Here is an 18,944-nt window from a genome sequence, read left to right on the forward strand (position 1 = left end):
AGGACACTGGCGGTATCGTGGCACTATTTCACTGAGTGATCCGTATGGAACCATTTCACCTCAATCTTTCCCGCAGTAAAAGGTCGGGTGAAGCTTACCACTGAGTTTAAAAAATATGCCAAAGCAGATTAGCGGCGAACAGTGAATGTATAGTTCTCCTCAATTCTACTAGGTACGACACTAGAAATTTGTCGACTGAGCTTGTTTCCAGATGCCTATTCGCCCTCCACATGCCTCAGGAAATCACAGTGTTTGAATTTTGGACGATGCCCACTATTGCTTTGTGAGGAAATCTGGCTATGTCCAAGGAAAATGTTACAGCATCTCATGAAGTTTTATGAAGGTGTATGATTATTATATTAGAATTAGCAAACATCTGACATTGTTCTGGCGAACTTAGGGAGAATATCTCACGTTTTTTCAATTCATAGTTGAAAGTAGTACAACAGTGACAGAACCAAAAAGTTTTCACAACACATTCCGTCCGTCATACCTTTTTCTCGTATGAAAAATTCACTGGAGGTCCAGTGAATCTTTAGCTGTGGCAAACATTAGATGAAATACTCAGGGGTTTCAAGGACCTATCAAGGAAAAAATTGCCAAACAGATGTCGGCACCACAATGAATGTGATCCTGTTTTTTAGCCAAATGTAATCACCATGGAGCCAGTGAATGGCTTCTCTCGTGTCTGTTTTATCAAATGTTGTTCTTTCGAGAATACCTGGTTTCCCCGAACGTTGCCAGGATTTTGATGATCAGTTAACTCAGCAACTTTGTATATTGTGTATCAAACCAGGAAGATTGCCGGATATGTAACTCGCATGATTCCCTCCAAGCTTACAAATGATTACACGAACACATTTTCAGGGAAATATTTATTGTTTGTATGCATCAGCGCTTATAGTTTAGAACATAAAGAGAAATGAAAAAAAGCAATGTAAGAAGCAGAAATTTGACGGTTAAGCGGTCGTTTCATCGTCGTATTCAAGGTCTCCATCATCTTTGTCTAAAAATGTGAAGGTTTTAAATCTTTCCGGTAAGAGTATTACTGTTGTTTTCTAAGTCAGCATTGCGTATAGAAAAACGATCAAAACTCTGTTCGACTTTAATATGTGCATCACACACAATATAATGGACACAATATAATAATGGAAAAAGCCAATCAAAGAATCCAAGCTGCAGTGTTGGTTTGCGTGACTACTCCTGGTGCACTAAGTATAATCTATCAAGTAAAAGAGGAATTTCCGTTCTCCAGGCATCATGTCACGAAGCTAACCGAATGCCTCTGTCTTGTCCGGGCTTTTCAGTTGAGGTAGGATATTCGTGTGGATCGCCATCACATGACTTATCCGTCCTCAGAACGCGCTTACAGCCCTTAACAACTTAGTAAATTTTGCACTGGTTGACTGAAGGATAACTGAATGCGGGTGCCTTTGAAGGGCAATATAAATCCGCTAAACATCAAAGAACCTTTTGACTTAGTGTGGCGGAAATATATCTCCTTTTGAGATTCACACTGATTTTTCTAGAATGACCGGAATTGAAATTGATTTTAACCGAGAGTTTGAGTGGAAATTGCTGAACCAGATATTTACATATATTTCGCTGATAAGGGCCACAAGATGCAATTAGATTATAGAAACAGAAGTCATCTGAATACATCACAGTTTAGTTGAGATCTGCTCTGCTCATTTGCGACAGAAATGGCCGCGTACGATGGTAGTGTAAATTTTTCGCCAGTTTGTGATGCTATAGGAGGACTCACGGTTAAACAAGGGCCGAGCCCAATATCCATTGTGCTCACAAGCACCTTCCGGGCCGTTTAGTTCTTGAAGGAAAAAGATGGATATGTCGCGATGTTCAAATGGCGAAAGCTGCATCTGTTTCTCCCACAAGGTTACGTTATATTTGCCCAGAGTGTGTCCATCGACCTTTACATCACTTTTTTCCAAAATATTGCAATCTTTGACGTTTAAGTGTTCTTCGTAGAACTTCTTATTGATGATCTGGGAGGATAAAAATTCTGCGGAATAAGTGTTCAGTTTCGGTTACTCAGAATAATCTACCAAATCAATAGTATAACCCAACTTTTTAAAGAAAGCAGGGTTCTGCCGTTGAGGAACCTGTGTACTTACACGAGAAGCGTATGAAAATTAAAGGCAGATGTCACCACGTTCATGAAGTCAGTGCGGACAGAAACCTAACCTGATGTTTCTCATATCGGAGAAAGTTTTGTGTCGTGTTCACACCGAAGTGGATCGGCTGCCTTATCGTAATCTAGGGCATTAATGGAACAATAATGAGTTTCTTAACAATCTGCCCAAAATGTTTGATTGAAAGATGAATGTCTTCCTGATCAGTTGCTCATGCTACGATGATTTAGTTTTACCACTTAGTGAGACCATCCGAATTCAACTCCCATAAGATTCTTGAAGTGCGCGTTGCCAGAGTTTCAATACACACGAGATTGGGGTACAGTGCTTCAGGGCTTTTTGGAATGATAAAAAACTATAAGAGAGATCTCGAAAGCTCAATATATTATTATCTATGAGTAAACTCTCCATGAGCAACCGCGCATCATAGATGATTCACCGTGATTGGATTCTCTACATTTAGCTGAACAGCTGCTTACTCTACACCTCTTCAGGGATAGAAAGAAGAACAATTTCGACAGAGATGCTAATGGCTTTCATTGGACACGGGTGTCATATTTTGTTCGACAGTAATTATGGAAAAGAAAACAACGCTCACTAATGGAGCTTTGGTACACCTTATGAGGCAGTTCAGATCGGGAGCCAAAGACCTTCCGTATGAATCTCTAATCTAAAACTTATTTACCATTTCTTACCTTTTTCAATTGAGGGCATCAGAAACTCTCAGGGTCTTCAGATCAGAGTACTGTTAATGCGTCTTCAGAATTTACCCTTTCAAAAACCGTTTCAGAAAGTCATTTTGACAAATCTCTAGATTATCAGAATTTTGGTACAGCATCCTCATGTTTAAAAGCCTGACGACTTTGGACTCAAAAATCCCAAACTCTTGGAGAAATGAGTGGTATGCTCAGGCAGGAGTTTGACAGCCTTCAGAAGATATCAACCTAACATGTGTGAATTTTTTGAAATTAAAAATAAAGGCTGCCAATTAAAACGTCAGATTGATTTTGCTAACCACATACAATTCGACCGTTGGTCGTGTGCGACTAATGACCACTTAAGCCTCACTCTCCGAAATTGATACTCGAAGCCCGTAAGAATATTTTCGTTTTCGTAGCAATAACTGAGAAACTTCTAGAAAAATATAACTGAATAAGCCTCACTCGCCGAAATTGATACTCGAATCCCGTAAAAATATTTTCGTTTTCGTAGCAATAACTAAGAACAAACCATTTAATAAGAAACTTCTAGAAAAATATAACTGAATAATGGTCATACGTAAGTGTTGTCAGCTCACAAGCTTAGGATACAATACAACAGGCTCACTTTTTCGAGGAATGTAATCAGCAATGTAGGGATCAACGTCTGAAAATTAAGTCAGAATTACAAATCTTTACCGTTGGATAACGATTTGGTCTTTTGTGAAAGTCCCCTTATGATTGAGCACATAAGGAGTCTGTCTTGATTCAAGACAGCTCATCAAAAAAGCATTTACTTAGACATTATGGTACAAAATCGCCCGTGTGAGTCAAAAGTGTGAGGGAGCACTTTGAAGTGAATAATACAAATAGAATCAATGCAATGGCGCTGACAAAACTAACCAAAACCGTCGCTGGGTTGCCCGTGTCCACTGGTGGTCAGACAGCTCGTTTCGTTCCCATTCAGTAGGCGGTTGATATACCAAGTTTGAAAATCATAAGACAACCCGTTCTGATATGCTTCTGGAAGTCTGTCAATGTTGACATCCGCGTTAAAAATTAGTTCAAGGTTAGTTTCGTTGTGATCGTGCATGAAGTCAAAGGTGCAGTTTGAGAATAATCCGCTTTCCCACTGCCTCGGTGCGCGATTTTTCAGCTGCAAGTGTAAGAGAAGGGTAACGTGTGTCCTATTTTAGCTCACAATGTGGTTAGGTGTCTTATCTCAAGAAACAATAAGGTCTAGCAGAATTTTAGTGGTATTGCACGCAACATGCCCCTCAAATACAACATTTTCAAAACTCCCTCTTACTGTCAAATTGTAGGCAAACTAAGAAAGTCCTTCCATAAGTACGTCGAAAAAACTCACCACTGTGCATGGATGTACGTCTTGCAGTAGTCCATTTGGAGCCAAGGTTCTGAAGTCAAGCTCTGTTGGTGAACATTTCAGTTATACTGATGGATTTATTCCGAATAGGTTAAAAGTCATAAGCAATGCATTTATTTTTGCTAACGATCACAGTGAACTCACCAACTACTCGGGAAAAAACTTCGCCGACAAGAATGGCAAACATATACGGGGTGAACAGGTATACATTACCGTTTCAAGTGATGCTGGCCACTGCTTGGATGAAACTAAAGTTGTTTTCAAACTTGTGGTATAATGTCGTGTTTGTGATATAATTGTTGGATCCTCATGGTATCGATGAAATTCAGCAAAATCCTGAGCATGTTCTTGTGATAAGTAATAAAATAGGGGAAAGCTAAGGGGGCATAACTCAGTCGGGTGCTTGAGTCCCTGCTGGGAGGGAAAAACTGGAAAAATTTTGAAAATTAGACGAGCAAATGGTTTTTATCTGGAGGAAAACCCACACTTGAATGTGGATTATCTTCTGCGTCTTGCGAGTTGTTTGATGTGATTTGCAATTTTGAGTAGTGCGAACCACTTCCCTGTAACGAATCCGACAAGTCTCGTGTACACTCCGCCTTATGCATTCAAGTTGTCAAAGTCCACCAAATAAATAATCCTGAGTAGGCCAAATTTTCCTGTTAACGGGTGTGATAATAGTGCGTTTTTATGAGCTCTAAAGCATATCGTCCCTCATTCCCAGGTTGTATTAAACAACATCTGTTCAAGTATCATTCAAAACAGTGTGAGTATAGTTGAGAAGACGAACGCGTTTATCCGCCGGAGCTGGCTTGTAGTGGACAAAAACAAATGTGCATGGATTTTCATGAAAGAAACTACTCACAAGGTTGCTGAAAACTCTTCGACAGCCCACGACCGGTTTCGCCTTTCTTGTGGCTCATCAGGTAAGCGCAGTCAACAAGTTTCCATCAACCTTATATTCTTCTATGTATTACTCTATCCAACTCTCTGGTTAATCTGCCGAATTTCGTTCCGCATTTTGCCTGCTGATACTGCTACTGAGAGGTAAGTATTGTGAAGAACTACAAACTTGCATAAAATATGCTGCTAATAAGATAGTTCTTTGAAGATTGGTCGGCAGAAATGTTTGGGGGAAGCATGGCATACGTATGTATTTGCAAGCTAAAGCACTGCGAAGCTGGAAACTCGGCAAGATTCGAAGTTGTGACGTGTATAAACACAACTCCTGTTCATCTCAGAAAGGCACTCGCATCACTGAAACAAAATACTTCAAAATGGTCAGGTGTGCAAGCCATTAATGTTTGTGTACTGCTCTTGGAATTTTGTCGGGATAAAACTTATAAACCTTGGCCGAAAGTGTAATTCATCTTGAACGTAGGAGGAAGCATTGACACTATTCTCGTGTTATTTCATTAGTGTACGCGGTCATGTAGATAGTCAGTGATAGAGTTAATATAGTGAGGTGTGTGTGAGAACCAACTCAGCAAGTCAGTGTCGCGGTGTCGAAAGTACGCGTTTGTGCTACATAACCGAATAAAGCTATCAACTTTGAAAATCCTCACATCAAACTGATCAAGAGGACCAATGCTATAATTTCAGCGAACATGGTGCGTTGAAATATCTCCCTATCCGGTCAGGCTAATCCGGTCACCAGTGCGTCAGTTGTTGCTGCAAGCATCGATGCAAAGCTAACGTTGAACGGGTAATCTTTAGATTTTATCGCTACGTTTCTCTAAGTGATATGCGCGGATGAACTCAGCGCATTGTGAAAGCGGTGTTAAGCTACAATTTGGCCGTGTGGAAGAAAACCGAACCGTAAACCTCGAACAAAAGAGCTGTCACTTCAGGTTACTCGAACGTGATGGTCTTCCAGTTGGCAGGCTTCGCCGATCTTGTAATCGTGAAAGGCTCGTAAGGTAAAAGTATATTTCTCGAAATCAAATTTCGTTCTTATACTTGTAAATTAGGCAACAAGGAGTTTACCGGCTTGTTTTACCGTCTATTTGATTCGGTGGAGAACGTCAAAAATTTATTGTTTACCAATAGGCCATATCGTGTGTTAAGAGATATGTTACCGGTTCCTAAAGCACAGCGCTGCTCGGCCTTATTTTTGTTTCCTGTATTCAGCCTCCGTACATCTACTATCCACAAGGCTGCAGCACTGCCGATTTTAACCGCTGTCACAGCTGTCGGGCTAGATTATAGTTTGGCCATTCTGACAGATCCACTTCTAGATGCTGGTTGTAATGGATGTGGGAGAAGAGATTCCTTGAAATCTGTGAAGGGATGGACGAACGACTCTTAGGTGTAGGACGCGGTTGAAAAGAATTCCTGATGAAAGTCTTAATCAAGGCAGGTCATTTGGGATCTACTGTACGATTTTCTACCACCGACTATGCTGAGGCACTAAGGGACAGTATTGGTCACGTATTGCAATCCACCACGAGAGGGAACCAAAATTGGATTGCCTAATTTCAGCCGGGAAATTAGAATACTGCGCTGGTGGAACCCATTGCTGGTTGTCAGGCCTCCAAGGAAATACATCCTCCTGCAGGTGAAACAAAGCTCACCCAAGAAGAAACATGTAACATATAATGAAACTATAAAAGCTTTCAGAATATTGGTCTTCAGGGTCCCTGATCTAGTGCGAAAGGCAAAATTCATTGCGGATTATTTTCACGTGTACTACGAAGGTGACTCTCATCACCGGGGTTCAGTGTGGCTGTTTCCACTAAAGTCAAAATTCTCCCGCATTCACTACATTGATTCGTTCAAGAGAAGGCGTTTAGGACACTGTGTATCGAGGCCCACATATTAGAATACAGCAAAACTGTGAGGGTTTATAACTGAAATAGGCCGAACACATCAATTTTAGCAAACAGATTAAACCGCCGATTTCGATCTCACAGCTGGTGACCGGAAGTGTATTTGCTAAACAATAGCAGTGTAGCGTGGGACATCAGGAGGTTAGCGGTATTCGACGTTCGAGATGTAGTGACGGCACACGCCGGTTCTGAAGTGTGCAGATATACGGACTGGTATTAATAAATCCACACGGTACACACAGTACACATTCGCACAGGTCGGGTGACACAGGAAAGAAGACCGGAGCGTGGCAACAACAACGCAGCAAATACATTATCGTGGCTGTTGCTTATGTTCGTTGGTTGCTTGATGCAGAAAAAAATAGCACATGTTCAATTTCTAACTGCGTTTTTTTATTGGTTCTCATTTTGATGCAGATATGCTGTTCACTGGGTTATACCGCATTAAGACGTTCACTAACAAATAGTCAGATATCACATCAGGAATAATGGTTGAAAAAACGTTTCTACTCGGTTTGCATGACTTCACATTTGCGTGAAGGAACAAAAATTGTAGGAGGTCATTTTGGTGAGCGATCCAACTTTTCACTAGTTGACAGGCAGAAAAAACACTAGATGTCAGTAAAAGTCTATACTCTCGGCGAGCGTCGGTTACTCAACCCCTACATCATTATCGTCTTCACGCTCTTCGTCATCGTTATCATTAGTATTGATACTGATTCACCATTACTGAACATACGTAAGCTTTATCTGATCATATTGGTAGTCTCAGAGTGACGTGAGAGAAAAAAGTCTTGCAGGAAAGAAACCTAGTGCTGGCATTCCGAGGTACCTACCACTCCAAGCGATCAGTAAGACGACCCGAAAAGCAACTGACAATCCGAATGCCACTGACATCAACTAGCTTTCATTTATTTCAGTATCTCGAGCCAAGCGCAGGGTATGGTCTAGTGAACCCCATTCTGGAAGGCTTGCCACACCGACACACTGAAACTCCTAACGATCTCTCTCACACTCGTCTGCTAATTTGTACGCTCTACACCTCGCGAATTCTGAAAAGGGCATGGAAGACAGCAGTCATCTCTATGGACGATGTTGTCCCATACATAACACATGATCAAGCAGACACAGTTGATGCTGCTTGGGGTTCTATGCTACTGAAGTGCCTGTTTCAAAACCGAATACTCGTAATGTAAATATTTCGTTATAATTTTGTTATAATTTCAATATTAGCAAAGCTTCTGAAGCACAGGCGATAAAAAACCTGAAGTAATCTTAAAATATTTGCCCGCTAAGGCACGTTTCTCGACCATATAACAGTAAAGCTCTTGTGGTAGCCTGATAAAAGTGACCCCGGTGACCCAAAGATATGCGCTCCTGAAGCCACACTTGACAGCTTAGCAAAGATGATTCAGGTCTTGGAGAGCAGTGAACCGACTTCATCTGATATTTCCATCAGCCTCATTAGAAATGACGGGGTATGTGAAATTCTCCTTCACCTTCAGTGGTTCTCCTCTTATCGTTAGGGGTATATTCAGGGACGGGCACGAGCCTGCAGTTTGAAGGCGCTGCTAGAATTACAAAAGGTGGCACGAGGGTTACTAGTTTACTCGACAGATCTCGTGATTGGATTGTTGGTACTGCAACCAGAAGTTCCGGCTTTGAGTAACGCTTTGGGTATCTGTTCTTAATGGTCGTCATTATCCTATATAGGCCCTTTCGGTATGCGTTCGAGGTTGCCATAGGTTCGTTTGACTTTCGCGTTTATCAGCTTTTTAATGCCCAAGCGAGTTGTTTGTGTCTTATGTAAACCTGCAAGGAGCAATGAAAGTCAGCAGAGGACTACTGCACGTTTGGAATTCGTGCTAGAATTTAAGAAGGAGCGGCAGGTATTGGTCGACCCCGACTACCGGTAAATGATGACGTTGTGGTCTACTTGGATTCGGGGTTGGCTCGTAGATGAACATCATGTTGCCAAGCGATCTAGACTGTTCTGGAATCTGATACTGAGTATGATCAATCTGTGATCAGCAGGCATCTGCCATTGCTGCTCTCAGTTATCTCTGAACCTCGTTTCCAAACCAAAAAGAGCTCCCAACTAAACCTCATAATCGCTCATCCTACCTTCCCGAGAATTCATACTGCCAGCAACCGCAACGATTTCAGTGCTTTTAGCCTTGTATAAAGGAACACCTTGAGTGTCACAGAAACTAGCCTTGGCAGATTCGGAGCTACCATCGGAATTAAGCAAACACAATAAACATCGAGTGATGCATCTCATCAACTTGCGGTTATTTCCACAGGTATCCAGGAGACTGTGTGGATCCGACCTTTATAAGACACTTTGTACATGGCGCACATACCTCATCCAGTGGTCCACAGAGGCACACGTATCTTCACACCCTGTTAAAGTCTGGTCTCTTTGTGACGGCTGTTAACATTTCCCCATCTTATTGAAAAAATTATCGTGCATATCTTGTGAAGTCGCTAATTTTTTCACATTAGTTGGCACCACTTTCTGCTGACAGACCTCATGCTTGAATATGGATGCGGAATGCCCACAGTGTGTAGTTTCGCTGGAACCTTTAATGCACTACGCATAAACCTTTGATATATTTTCCTTTTCCATTTTACTTGATGATGTTGCTTAGCAAGGTAGAAGGTCTTCTTCACCTTCACTAAGTTGCAGCTTCAAAAAAAAAACAAAATGCCAAATGTTACAAAAAGAACTGGCATAAAATATAACTGATTACAACTCAAGACAAAGCAAATAGGAACATAATTTGGTAAAAACACCACCTAGGAACGCCCTTCACTCGGCGAAATTTTCAATTACGAGAACAAATTCTTTGCAATGGTCAATAATTGTATTTGATGCATTAAATATTTGCCCAATAACCATTGTAATTGCAAGGTCCATTAGGACCATTTAACTCTTTGAGAAGCATAACGTATATATCAGTCTGGTGGAATTCTCCAGCCACGAGATTATTCCTCAATAAGTTTAGTTCGTATCTTCCCGGAAGCTGCAAATCCACGGGTTCATTTGTTCTCTCTTTGAGCTGACAACTCGTAACCGTGAGTTGGCCACCAACGAAATTCTTGTTGATCACCTGATATATATAGAGAGAGATGAAGATATAGATATAGATAAAGATATAGACTATAGATATAAAGATATGGATATAGAGAGAGTTAAAACCATTTTTAGAGTGTTAAATTGTCAAAACAGTTCACTCATTCGTAGCTAGCCATAAAATACTCACGTTCTGACAAAAGCTTGGGTCCCAAGGTCCAATGAGAATAAAGTCTAGGAAATGGAAAAACGCACAGATGGGTAAACGCATTAGTTTTGTGTCCTGTGCTAGTTGCCTTGTTATACACGGTCTTCTTATTTTGCAATATTTTCTCTCATACATGCGGTTAAACTTAAAACAACAAGGCAATTGTGAGTTTACAGACTTTGGCATGAAACGTTATGCCCTAAAATTTGTTGACTTTTGTCGTCAGAGTAAGCAGTATTGTGTTTGGAAGCTTGTTCTGATAGCTATTTCCCACGTGTTGTTGAAATCCACCCAGTTGGCGGAAACAACGGACTGCTTGAACTAGTGGAGTTCAGTGCGATGCAACCATGAGCAGTGTGGCTGCACAATGCCACTAAAAAAGTCCATTAAATTTTGCAAGTTCGTGCGCTTCTGTGCCAGCAATAGGCCATTTTAAGCATACAGTATACCACACATCTCATCAAACATAATCTTTTATATACCCAGGGGGTCAAAAGAATAAAGCACAATATAAGGACTCGTGGGATGTAAGGATGTAACAGGAAGAAACAATGTACAGCGACTTGTTATTCATCGATTTTACTTAGTATCAGTGGGTTTGTTTCTAGGGTGGAGTAAAATGTCTTCAGAACGTTAAACTGATAGCTCGATGATTGTTTTTGCATGTCCTCCGGGAACAAACATCTGAGGTTTGAAACGAAAGCAAACAAAATGTTGCGGCTTTGAATACGGGAACACCAACCAGATGATCCACTTTCTTTGTTCGGTAAAACAATAAAACTATACCTCCAGATCCATCTTCATCCGGTTCTCCACCGGTAGAGGTGAGGCAAGAATTCATGTCTCCGTTGAGCCTGCGATTGAGGTACCAAAATATAACGTCCTTTGACCAGCCGGGTTGATAGTCTGGTAATAGGGGTGCATAAGCTTGGACTTTGAACATTGCTACTTTATCAGTCCAACTGTATTCCACCATACCGAGATAGGTACATGATGTAAACATGCCATTTTTCCAATCCATCGGCCCACGGACTCGTAACTAGGGGTGGAAAACACATATAAGCTGTGTAATACAAGAATAAACATTCCAGACAATGGAGTCTATGGTAATAGGAGAGTCTCCAAAATGCTACTAGTCCTGACATTCGACTTATCGCTAATTTTTTGGAACCCTTGTGAAAGCTCACATTTGTGGGTTTGAATACTTGCATTGCTTGTAATTAAAGGCTATGTAACATTTAATGATTACTTAGGAGATTTTTCGCAAGGAAGCATGCCTGCTCAGATAACTGTTTAACCACTCTAATTGCTATTTTGAAATATAGTTATTCTTGAGCAACCAACAAACCAAAAAAGTCTCATTGAACCAAGTAGTAATACATTCCATTCAAAGCTAGGAAGCAGTCGCTTCACAGAGTACTAGTTAGAGAATCCTTTGATGTCTGTAATCCAAACAAACCTGCAAGCTCCGGTTGTTAACTCTCTAAATAATCTATTGATGATTAATTTACGTGGGATAAATACCACAAAACCGCGAATCTTGGTTCGATTAGGGGTGTTTTTTCGTTAAGTTTCTTATTATTTAGGGCTACAATACACAAAGTGTAGCCCACCTAACGTAAAATACTTACCGTTTCGCAGGCCGCAACATCCTGTAGAAGCCCCTCGGGAACAAGTGCCCTCACGATAAGTTCTGTGATAATTTTAAGCGAATCATTTATATACGATTCATCAAAAATGACATTGCTGTACTCAATAATATATGAAATTCGACAGAGTGGACAAAGATAGACAGGTACAAATAAAATCAACTTTCAGGCAACTCACCAAATTTTTGAGAGTAAATAGGCTGTGCACTGACGAACACGTTTCGTGATAGGATTTATTAGGTATGCATCCTGTCTCGATGTGTACACAGCAAAGGGTGCCATCACTTGCTAATTTTTTTTGACTCCATGAAAGTCAAAGGAAATGTAGTGTAGTCTTTTTCGCATGAATTCAATGGCATGTGTGTAGCCACTTTGAAGGTACGTTTCGAACGAATTTTTAGCGTTTGAACAATAGACTGAGTTTTCTATAGGGGAAAACGTTGGTAGCTCGGTAGCGTAGATGGCCGCTGGCTTGTTCGCTGTGCTGGGCAATTCGATTGCAAACGTTCCATCACTAATGGAGGTAACATCATTGGCTACCTACGCAACTCTACGCTCCCCAATAACGAGGATGTCACCTCGAAAGGGGATCAAACGTTTGCAATTAAATAGCCCGCACAGCGAAAAACAACGGCAGGCTAAGAGTAGCATCATCATCTAATGCAAATGATGACATATTCATAAATTAGGGACTTTTATCGCGTCCACACACGATATACTTTTTATCAAGCAGTACAAAAAATGAGCTTGCTTGCGTACCTGTTCCCACATTTTTATGAAAATAACCAAAACGTTCGCACGTTTGAAAACAGGTTAGCCATATCTAAAATGTTGAAGCAATAGATCCAAACACAGCTGAACAGAAATCTTTCTGAGGTTCTTCCGAATGGTAAATGTAAACAAGTGAAGAATAATCTTCGTAACAAAACAGAACGACGCACACCACACGCTTCATTCCTCCCTTGCGCATTTGCGGGATAAAAAACCTACTTTGTTTGTACTTCAAACAAGCGTTTTTTGTTTTGTATATTTTTACTCTTCGACATATTGTTGCCTAGATTCTGATCAAGCCATACTCGATCTGGTAGCACTTGACTCTGCTGTAGTTGACTGCCTGATTTCTACTGATTCCGCAGTGCACTGTGAACGGAATGCACATCCACTCGGAGAAGAACTTCTGTTCTCGTAACACGCAGGATGCACGCAGTATACGTGCACACCGGATGCTTAGCCTTGCTTCTACCAAACATTTCAGTTTATCGAAAGCGATATCAAACCCAGGTCACGCGATGCCCATTGAAAACATATTGTCATTTGTTTAGTGGATCGGTCTTTGGTTAGAAACCGGTTGCACGGATAATCGTTTTAAGCCTGTTCTGTCCTCCTATGATGATCCGAGGGTTACTTTGAAGCTGATCTGATTTAATTGATCGTTTTATGTGCCATGTACTCTGTACAGAGCAAAGCGTATAATCTTTAATCACCCGAAGACTTGTTGTTCATTTTGATGCGTGGATCACATTATTTTGCTGGTCAACAAAGCATTACCAGAATTATCAAACACCATGCTAATGAATATTCAGGGTACCTGTTCAGCAGTTTTTTCCTGAAGACAAAAGAGTAGATAAAAGAAAAGCGACTATCCATATTGAGAACAAAGTAACAAGTAAATTTTGAAGCGGATGTGTACGGCATTTTTTATCCATCCAACCCCTAACCAACCAGCAGTATCCCGTTTCATATGGTCGGTTTCATCAGTCCAGCTCTCGTGACTGCCTTAGTTACAACGTTTTATCAAATCATCATCATCATTCCTTTCAGATTTCCCTTCCACCGTCACTCCACTCCTCGTTACAATGACTGTATTGTATCGAAGATTCTGTCCTCAAGCGGCAAATTGAACCTGTAAGATACACGCACTTTGAAGTCTTTCTATGTAGCCACTCCTCATTTGTTGTGCTTCAGACACATGGTGCACTAATCTATGCTTCATGATGTGCTCCTTACAGAATTTTAGGCTTGTATGTACTGTTTATTACAACTTGCACAGACACACAACATAAATCCCGTGCGTTACCTTTCAAGGCAAGTTTACCACGTTAAACAGGTTGTCGTGATATTACTTGAGATCATATTGTTCACAGAGACACATGGTTGTGCCCTTGCACACTGCAAAGCACATGATATCTGTCACATGGATCATCGCATTAATTTTACTTGTATCAAATTTTAAGCCTGATCAACATAACTGACTTGTTCTCCCGGTTCTCGAGTTCACTTGTGTGGCGGAAACATTGGTTTGTCAGGTGCTAATCAACTGATCAAGATGAACAATGCCAAGTCTAGTTGGCATACCCATCAGTAATGATGATATATGATGATATAACAAACTACAGCAAACCTCTGGCCATTGTCTATTTCCCTTTGTTGGTTTATCTAACAAGTTTTACAGTTTTCGTTGGAGACGGATTGGTTCACTGAATAGTTGGGTGCGAGAACACATGTTTTACTCCTAGGTTCCCACTCAGTCTTATCACAGTACGTCGTTTTGTTTCAGTGTCAAACCTTGTGTAAGCCTTGTGTATTTTGCAATTTTGTTTCCTTAATAATAAACAATCGGGTTATTAGTTTACCGAACGGGTCAACGTTTTGCGCTCTAATAGTCTTGCACACTGACTCTATCTGTCGAGTCTTACCGTCCTGTGGTTATAGATGCAAACACACGTGTTTAAAACACAATCCTTTAAGTTCAGGGAGAGTGAATTTCAAGAACTATTTTCAGCAAGCCAGTTATGAAGAAAAATTACTGATGTGCCAAACGGTGACTTGATATGACCGAGTAGGACCACGGATGATGTGGACGTCCGTCTGATTGTTGGCCAGGATGGTTCGTTTGACAACTTTTCGTCACCATGATTGGGGGCATCTTCGGGGCTTCGTTATGCAGACAATTCTCTCTGAGTATATATAACTTTCGGAGGATAGTTAACAACTGTAACCTGACGGGCTTTGTGGGGATTCACGTATTGCTTCTACGTTTTTTGGTTTTCTCTTTTCTGATTATCTTGCATCCGATTAATTTCAGTAGTTTTATGCATCCATCCGCTTGATGCATGTTTTTTTCATTGCCAGTATACTCCAGTAGTTTGCGGGGTCGATGAGCCACCTATCCTTAAGGAGTATCTTGATTTGATTTGATTGAATCGTGTGTCACTTCGATTGTCATAGCTATGGACCAGTTTGTAAGGTACTGCCTCTTGCACAGCCCATTTGTTGTTCTGACCCATAAATGTGAGTACAGGAGCCAGAAGATAACAGACCAATAAGTAGAATCACTTGAACAATAAAACCGCTATCGGAAAAAATCACTTTCCCAAGTGCTCTAACTGAACGACATACCGACCTAACTAACACTACGACATGGTAGTGATAATGCCGCCTCGATTGCTGATAGAAGCTTGGAGCTCAGGGAGCAAATGAGAGATAATCCTTGCTGACTGATCATTCTAGCAACTTTGAAATTGGTCCAATATATCTCACCTGGTTGTGAAAGGGTACATGAAACAGGACTTCCTATGAAGCACACGCCAGGACATTTAGAATCTCAAAACTAATCCTAATGTGATTCCAGGACCTACTAGGGCTCGGCGAATTGACACTTGTGTTTTGTACCGATACTTTATGACAGCTTTTTTGCCTTCCTAACAGGCTTCCTACATTTCTATGGAACCTAGATGCATACATCTACGGCGCTTTCGTCCCTTTGTCACAAGCTTCATTTTTTCATGCACACCCGTGAGGTCCATCGATTGTGACCATTGACTGGGCAATTCATTCTACCTGTGTCTGTCAACCATGCCAGACACTGAGAGCTGCGCACTGATGACCATAGGTTTCATACACCATCTCCATTAGCTGACACCACCTGTGGTTCAAATTCGTGGAGACCTTGGTTGTCGAATCAACTTAGTTGCGCAGTTCGGGCTTCTATGCTTTACATCAAATTCATAGGCTTATCGGCGAATGGACATTTGAAACCGAGCTTTGCCACATTGTGCACTCGGTTGGCTAGGCATTTTCGGGTTTATCTTTGAAAGTGACGGAAACCGCACCCCTGAGTGCTTAATAATCGGATATCGTGAAACCGTCGTAAGTTATGTGCGAACTCAACGGAATGTGACTGCGTTAGAAGGACGCGAGTTGACACTGTCCCAAGAAGTCGTGTGAAGATATATGAAGGAGGACTGAACTAAACAGTATAGGATAAACGTGCAGACTACCGGTCGGAAGTGCGTTGCCGAGCATCTGGGCAAATTACGAAGAAAAAGGTTAACTCTGACATACCTGCTGAGACCATGAAAGGAAAGGATTACTAAATCAACCATCCGACCAAAGTATTTTCAACTATTCAAACCTGTCTTTTGTTCTAAATATTTCGGGTGCAATTCATCCACTTGCTAGAACAAAACGTTCCCTTCTCTGATGAATTCACATAATTGAGTTATTGGCTATTTATTTGGCTATCCCACCATTCCCATATCTAGCTGTTTGCTGGTCAATAAATGATCTTGAATGCTGCTCCATGATGCAGGGTAATTAAAGCCCCAACGAAACAGTTGTACCAGAGGATGGAGACACAAATCGCTCCAGATTAGTATGAGGCCTGTGCATTTTCATGTTCCCAATTTAATCCAAATTATCCTGCTTCTTTAGGTTGGACGTCAACAGTGATGGTTACTTTAATGATGAGTTTTTAAAAATTGACTGGAGCGTAAAAATTCGATTGCTTAATAATCGGAAACAATTGAACCCTGATAGGTTATACGGATAGCAACGTAATCATACCTATCCGTAATTAGGCGAGGACGACCTCAAGTAACCATCAGTAGTTGTACGAGTGTCCTACTTGTTAATTCATGACTGAGGCAAATTATCTGTTTTTATGTTAAACCCGAAGCTAATCAAAGAAGTGAAGTTTGAGCATGAGCTTCGTTAGATAACAAGTTAAAACGTATTAGCGGGGCATTCGATGCATGAGAGTTACGTTAACCCATACACTGTTATCTCCAACTGACATGATAGTCACTAAGGCTGGAAGATTGCATTGCTTAGACTACCATGCGCATTCCGATTATCTTTGATAAAACACACCCCGAAGCCTTCATGGCTTACGCAGAGTCGATTATCACGATGGTGTAGACAACAAACAGTTTAGTTCATGTTGTCGGAACTTTGCCGAGGAATATTGATTGAAAACCATTTGAAAATGAATCTAGCACTATATTTTACCAACGACATGGACAAAGACTTACCGAAAGAATGACTTCATGCTCAATAATTGTGGATCACAGTTGCAGTATCTCACTCTACATTTTGGCCAAAACCGACGCAGGAACCAGGTGGCTGATACGTTTCTTCCAGTATCGGTGTGCTTAGAAGATGACCTTAGAAACTATTGAGGGCATAAGTTGCCACCAGGCAAACACAGCGCAGTGGTGCACGGATCAAAACACCCTGGTTAATTCCCTGTCGATCGCTATGTATTCGGTTTGTGTGCAAGATGTGTTTAAGATCACTTCAAGTGAGCCATTCGCTCCCTGTATTCAATAGCAAATATTTTTCGTTACAAACTGCGTACATGCGTACATGCTGCTACGTAAAGAAAATATCTAATCTCAGCCCACTCGGTCTTCTCTGTAATACAGCGGCTTTCTTAAAGTAGTATTCTAAATAAGTAACATGTTACCTGCTGTTGGTTGATTAGGTGATCTTTAATATGTTCACCAAGCGCAGCAAGCGGCTTGCAGACGCCTTTTCGCAGGTGATATTTTTTGACTGGCAGCGAAACGTTTGAACGCTAAATGTGGAGCTTTGCGGACATACCAATGGCCACCTGATTAATCACCAGTAAGGTTACGGGAACTATGGACTATTAAACGTGACTGCGCAATTCGCTGATTTCAAATTTACATCACTCTTGTTTGAACACCGCATTCTATCTTGGAGCAGCTGTTCTTGTTGGTGTATCCCATAAATCACGCAACCACCTGCAGCTAATCAAAGATTGTCCAGCAGACATCAAACACTCCTTAAGGCATCTGACTAGGAAGTTCTGGAAGACATCAAGCAATCGGTACATCCAAGACATTTATCGGCTGGGCTTTCAGACAGTCAGGCAACCCAGTCGCACATGCATGAAAAGATTCGCCTGTGTAGACGCGATAATTCAGGTGCATCCAGCGCGCGTTGGAACAATAGTTGGATCATGTTCACCTCGCATTCCAGATGCCCGATGTTCAACACCTGACACGCTCAGGAGTGCGTCCAGAAGACGATCTCCAATAAGAGAGAAAATCGAGCCAACTGCTTGTACCTTTGGTGTGGACTTACAAGGATGATTACCTCCGGGCTAGAGCAGCGTGCTCCATTTGAGGATGATGTCAATGTAAACGTTCCGGACGCTTCCTGATATAAGCAACTCATGCGGTAGCTACCGTGAAAGTGTCACAACGCACAACATCTCAGCGGAAAAACACATAACCAACCACTTATTTTTACAGCAGAGCAACTAGGGCACACTAAACAGAGTGAGGAAAACATATGGGAAGGCGACAGTCTAACGTCATTTTGAGGATAGCAAGTTCTCTACTGTAATGAAACCTTAGCACAAGAATGGCCAAGTTTGATGGAAAAATACTAAACCGACCAAAGGTGTAAACGATTTTGGTGAATTAGACTGCATGGAACTTGTGGTCACGTAATCAGCACTCAGGTACTCATATGTTACCGATTCTGTTGTATTCACTGTGATAGATCCAAAACTTAATGCCGCTTTTTCCCGCCCCATACGGACGCCCATGATGAGGTGCGCCAGGTTGCTAACAGTATGGATGGCTCTAGACAGTTCAAGTTAAATTTCGCCCGGTATTTGAAGTCCACATATGGCAC

General features: G+C 41.3%; 1 protein-coding gene across 1 annotated transcript; it reads right to left on the bottom strand.

Annotated features, from left to right (window-relative positions):
* Nucleotides 1–1,766: 1,766 nt before the first annotated feature.
* T265_14480 (hypothetical protein) lies at nucleotides 1,767–18,476 on the bottom strand (the record flags this gene model as incomplete). Its single annotated transcript, XM_009173829.1, has 3 exons — nucleotides 1,767–2,023; nucleotides 11,134–11,386; nucleotides 18,387–18,476. Coding segments are annotated over 3 exons (600 nt in total), but the record flags the coding sequence as incomplete, so codon positions are not given.
* Nucleotides 18,477–18,944: the final 468 nt, after the last annotated feature.

The sequence above is a fragment of the Opisthorchis viverrini genome (assembly GCF_000715545.1).
Source record: "Opisthorchis viverrini unplaced genomic scaffold opera_v5_202, whole genome shotgun sequence".
Taxonomy (NCBI): domain Eukaryota; kingdom Metazoa; phylum Platyhelminthes; class Trematoda; order Opisthorchiida; family Opisthorchiidae; genus Opisthorchis; species Opisthorchis viverrini.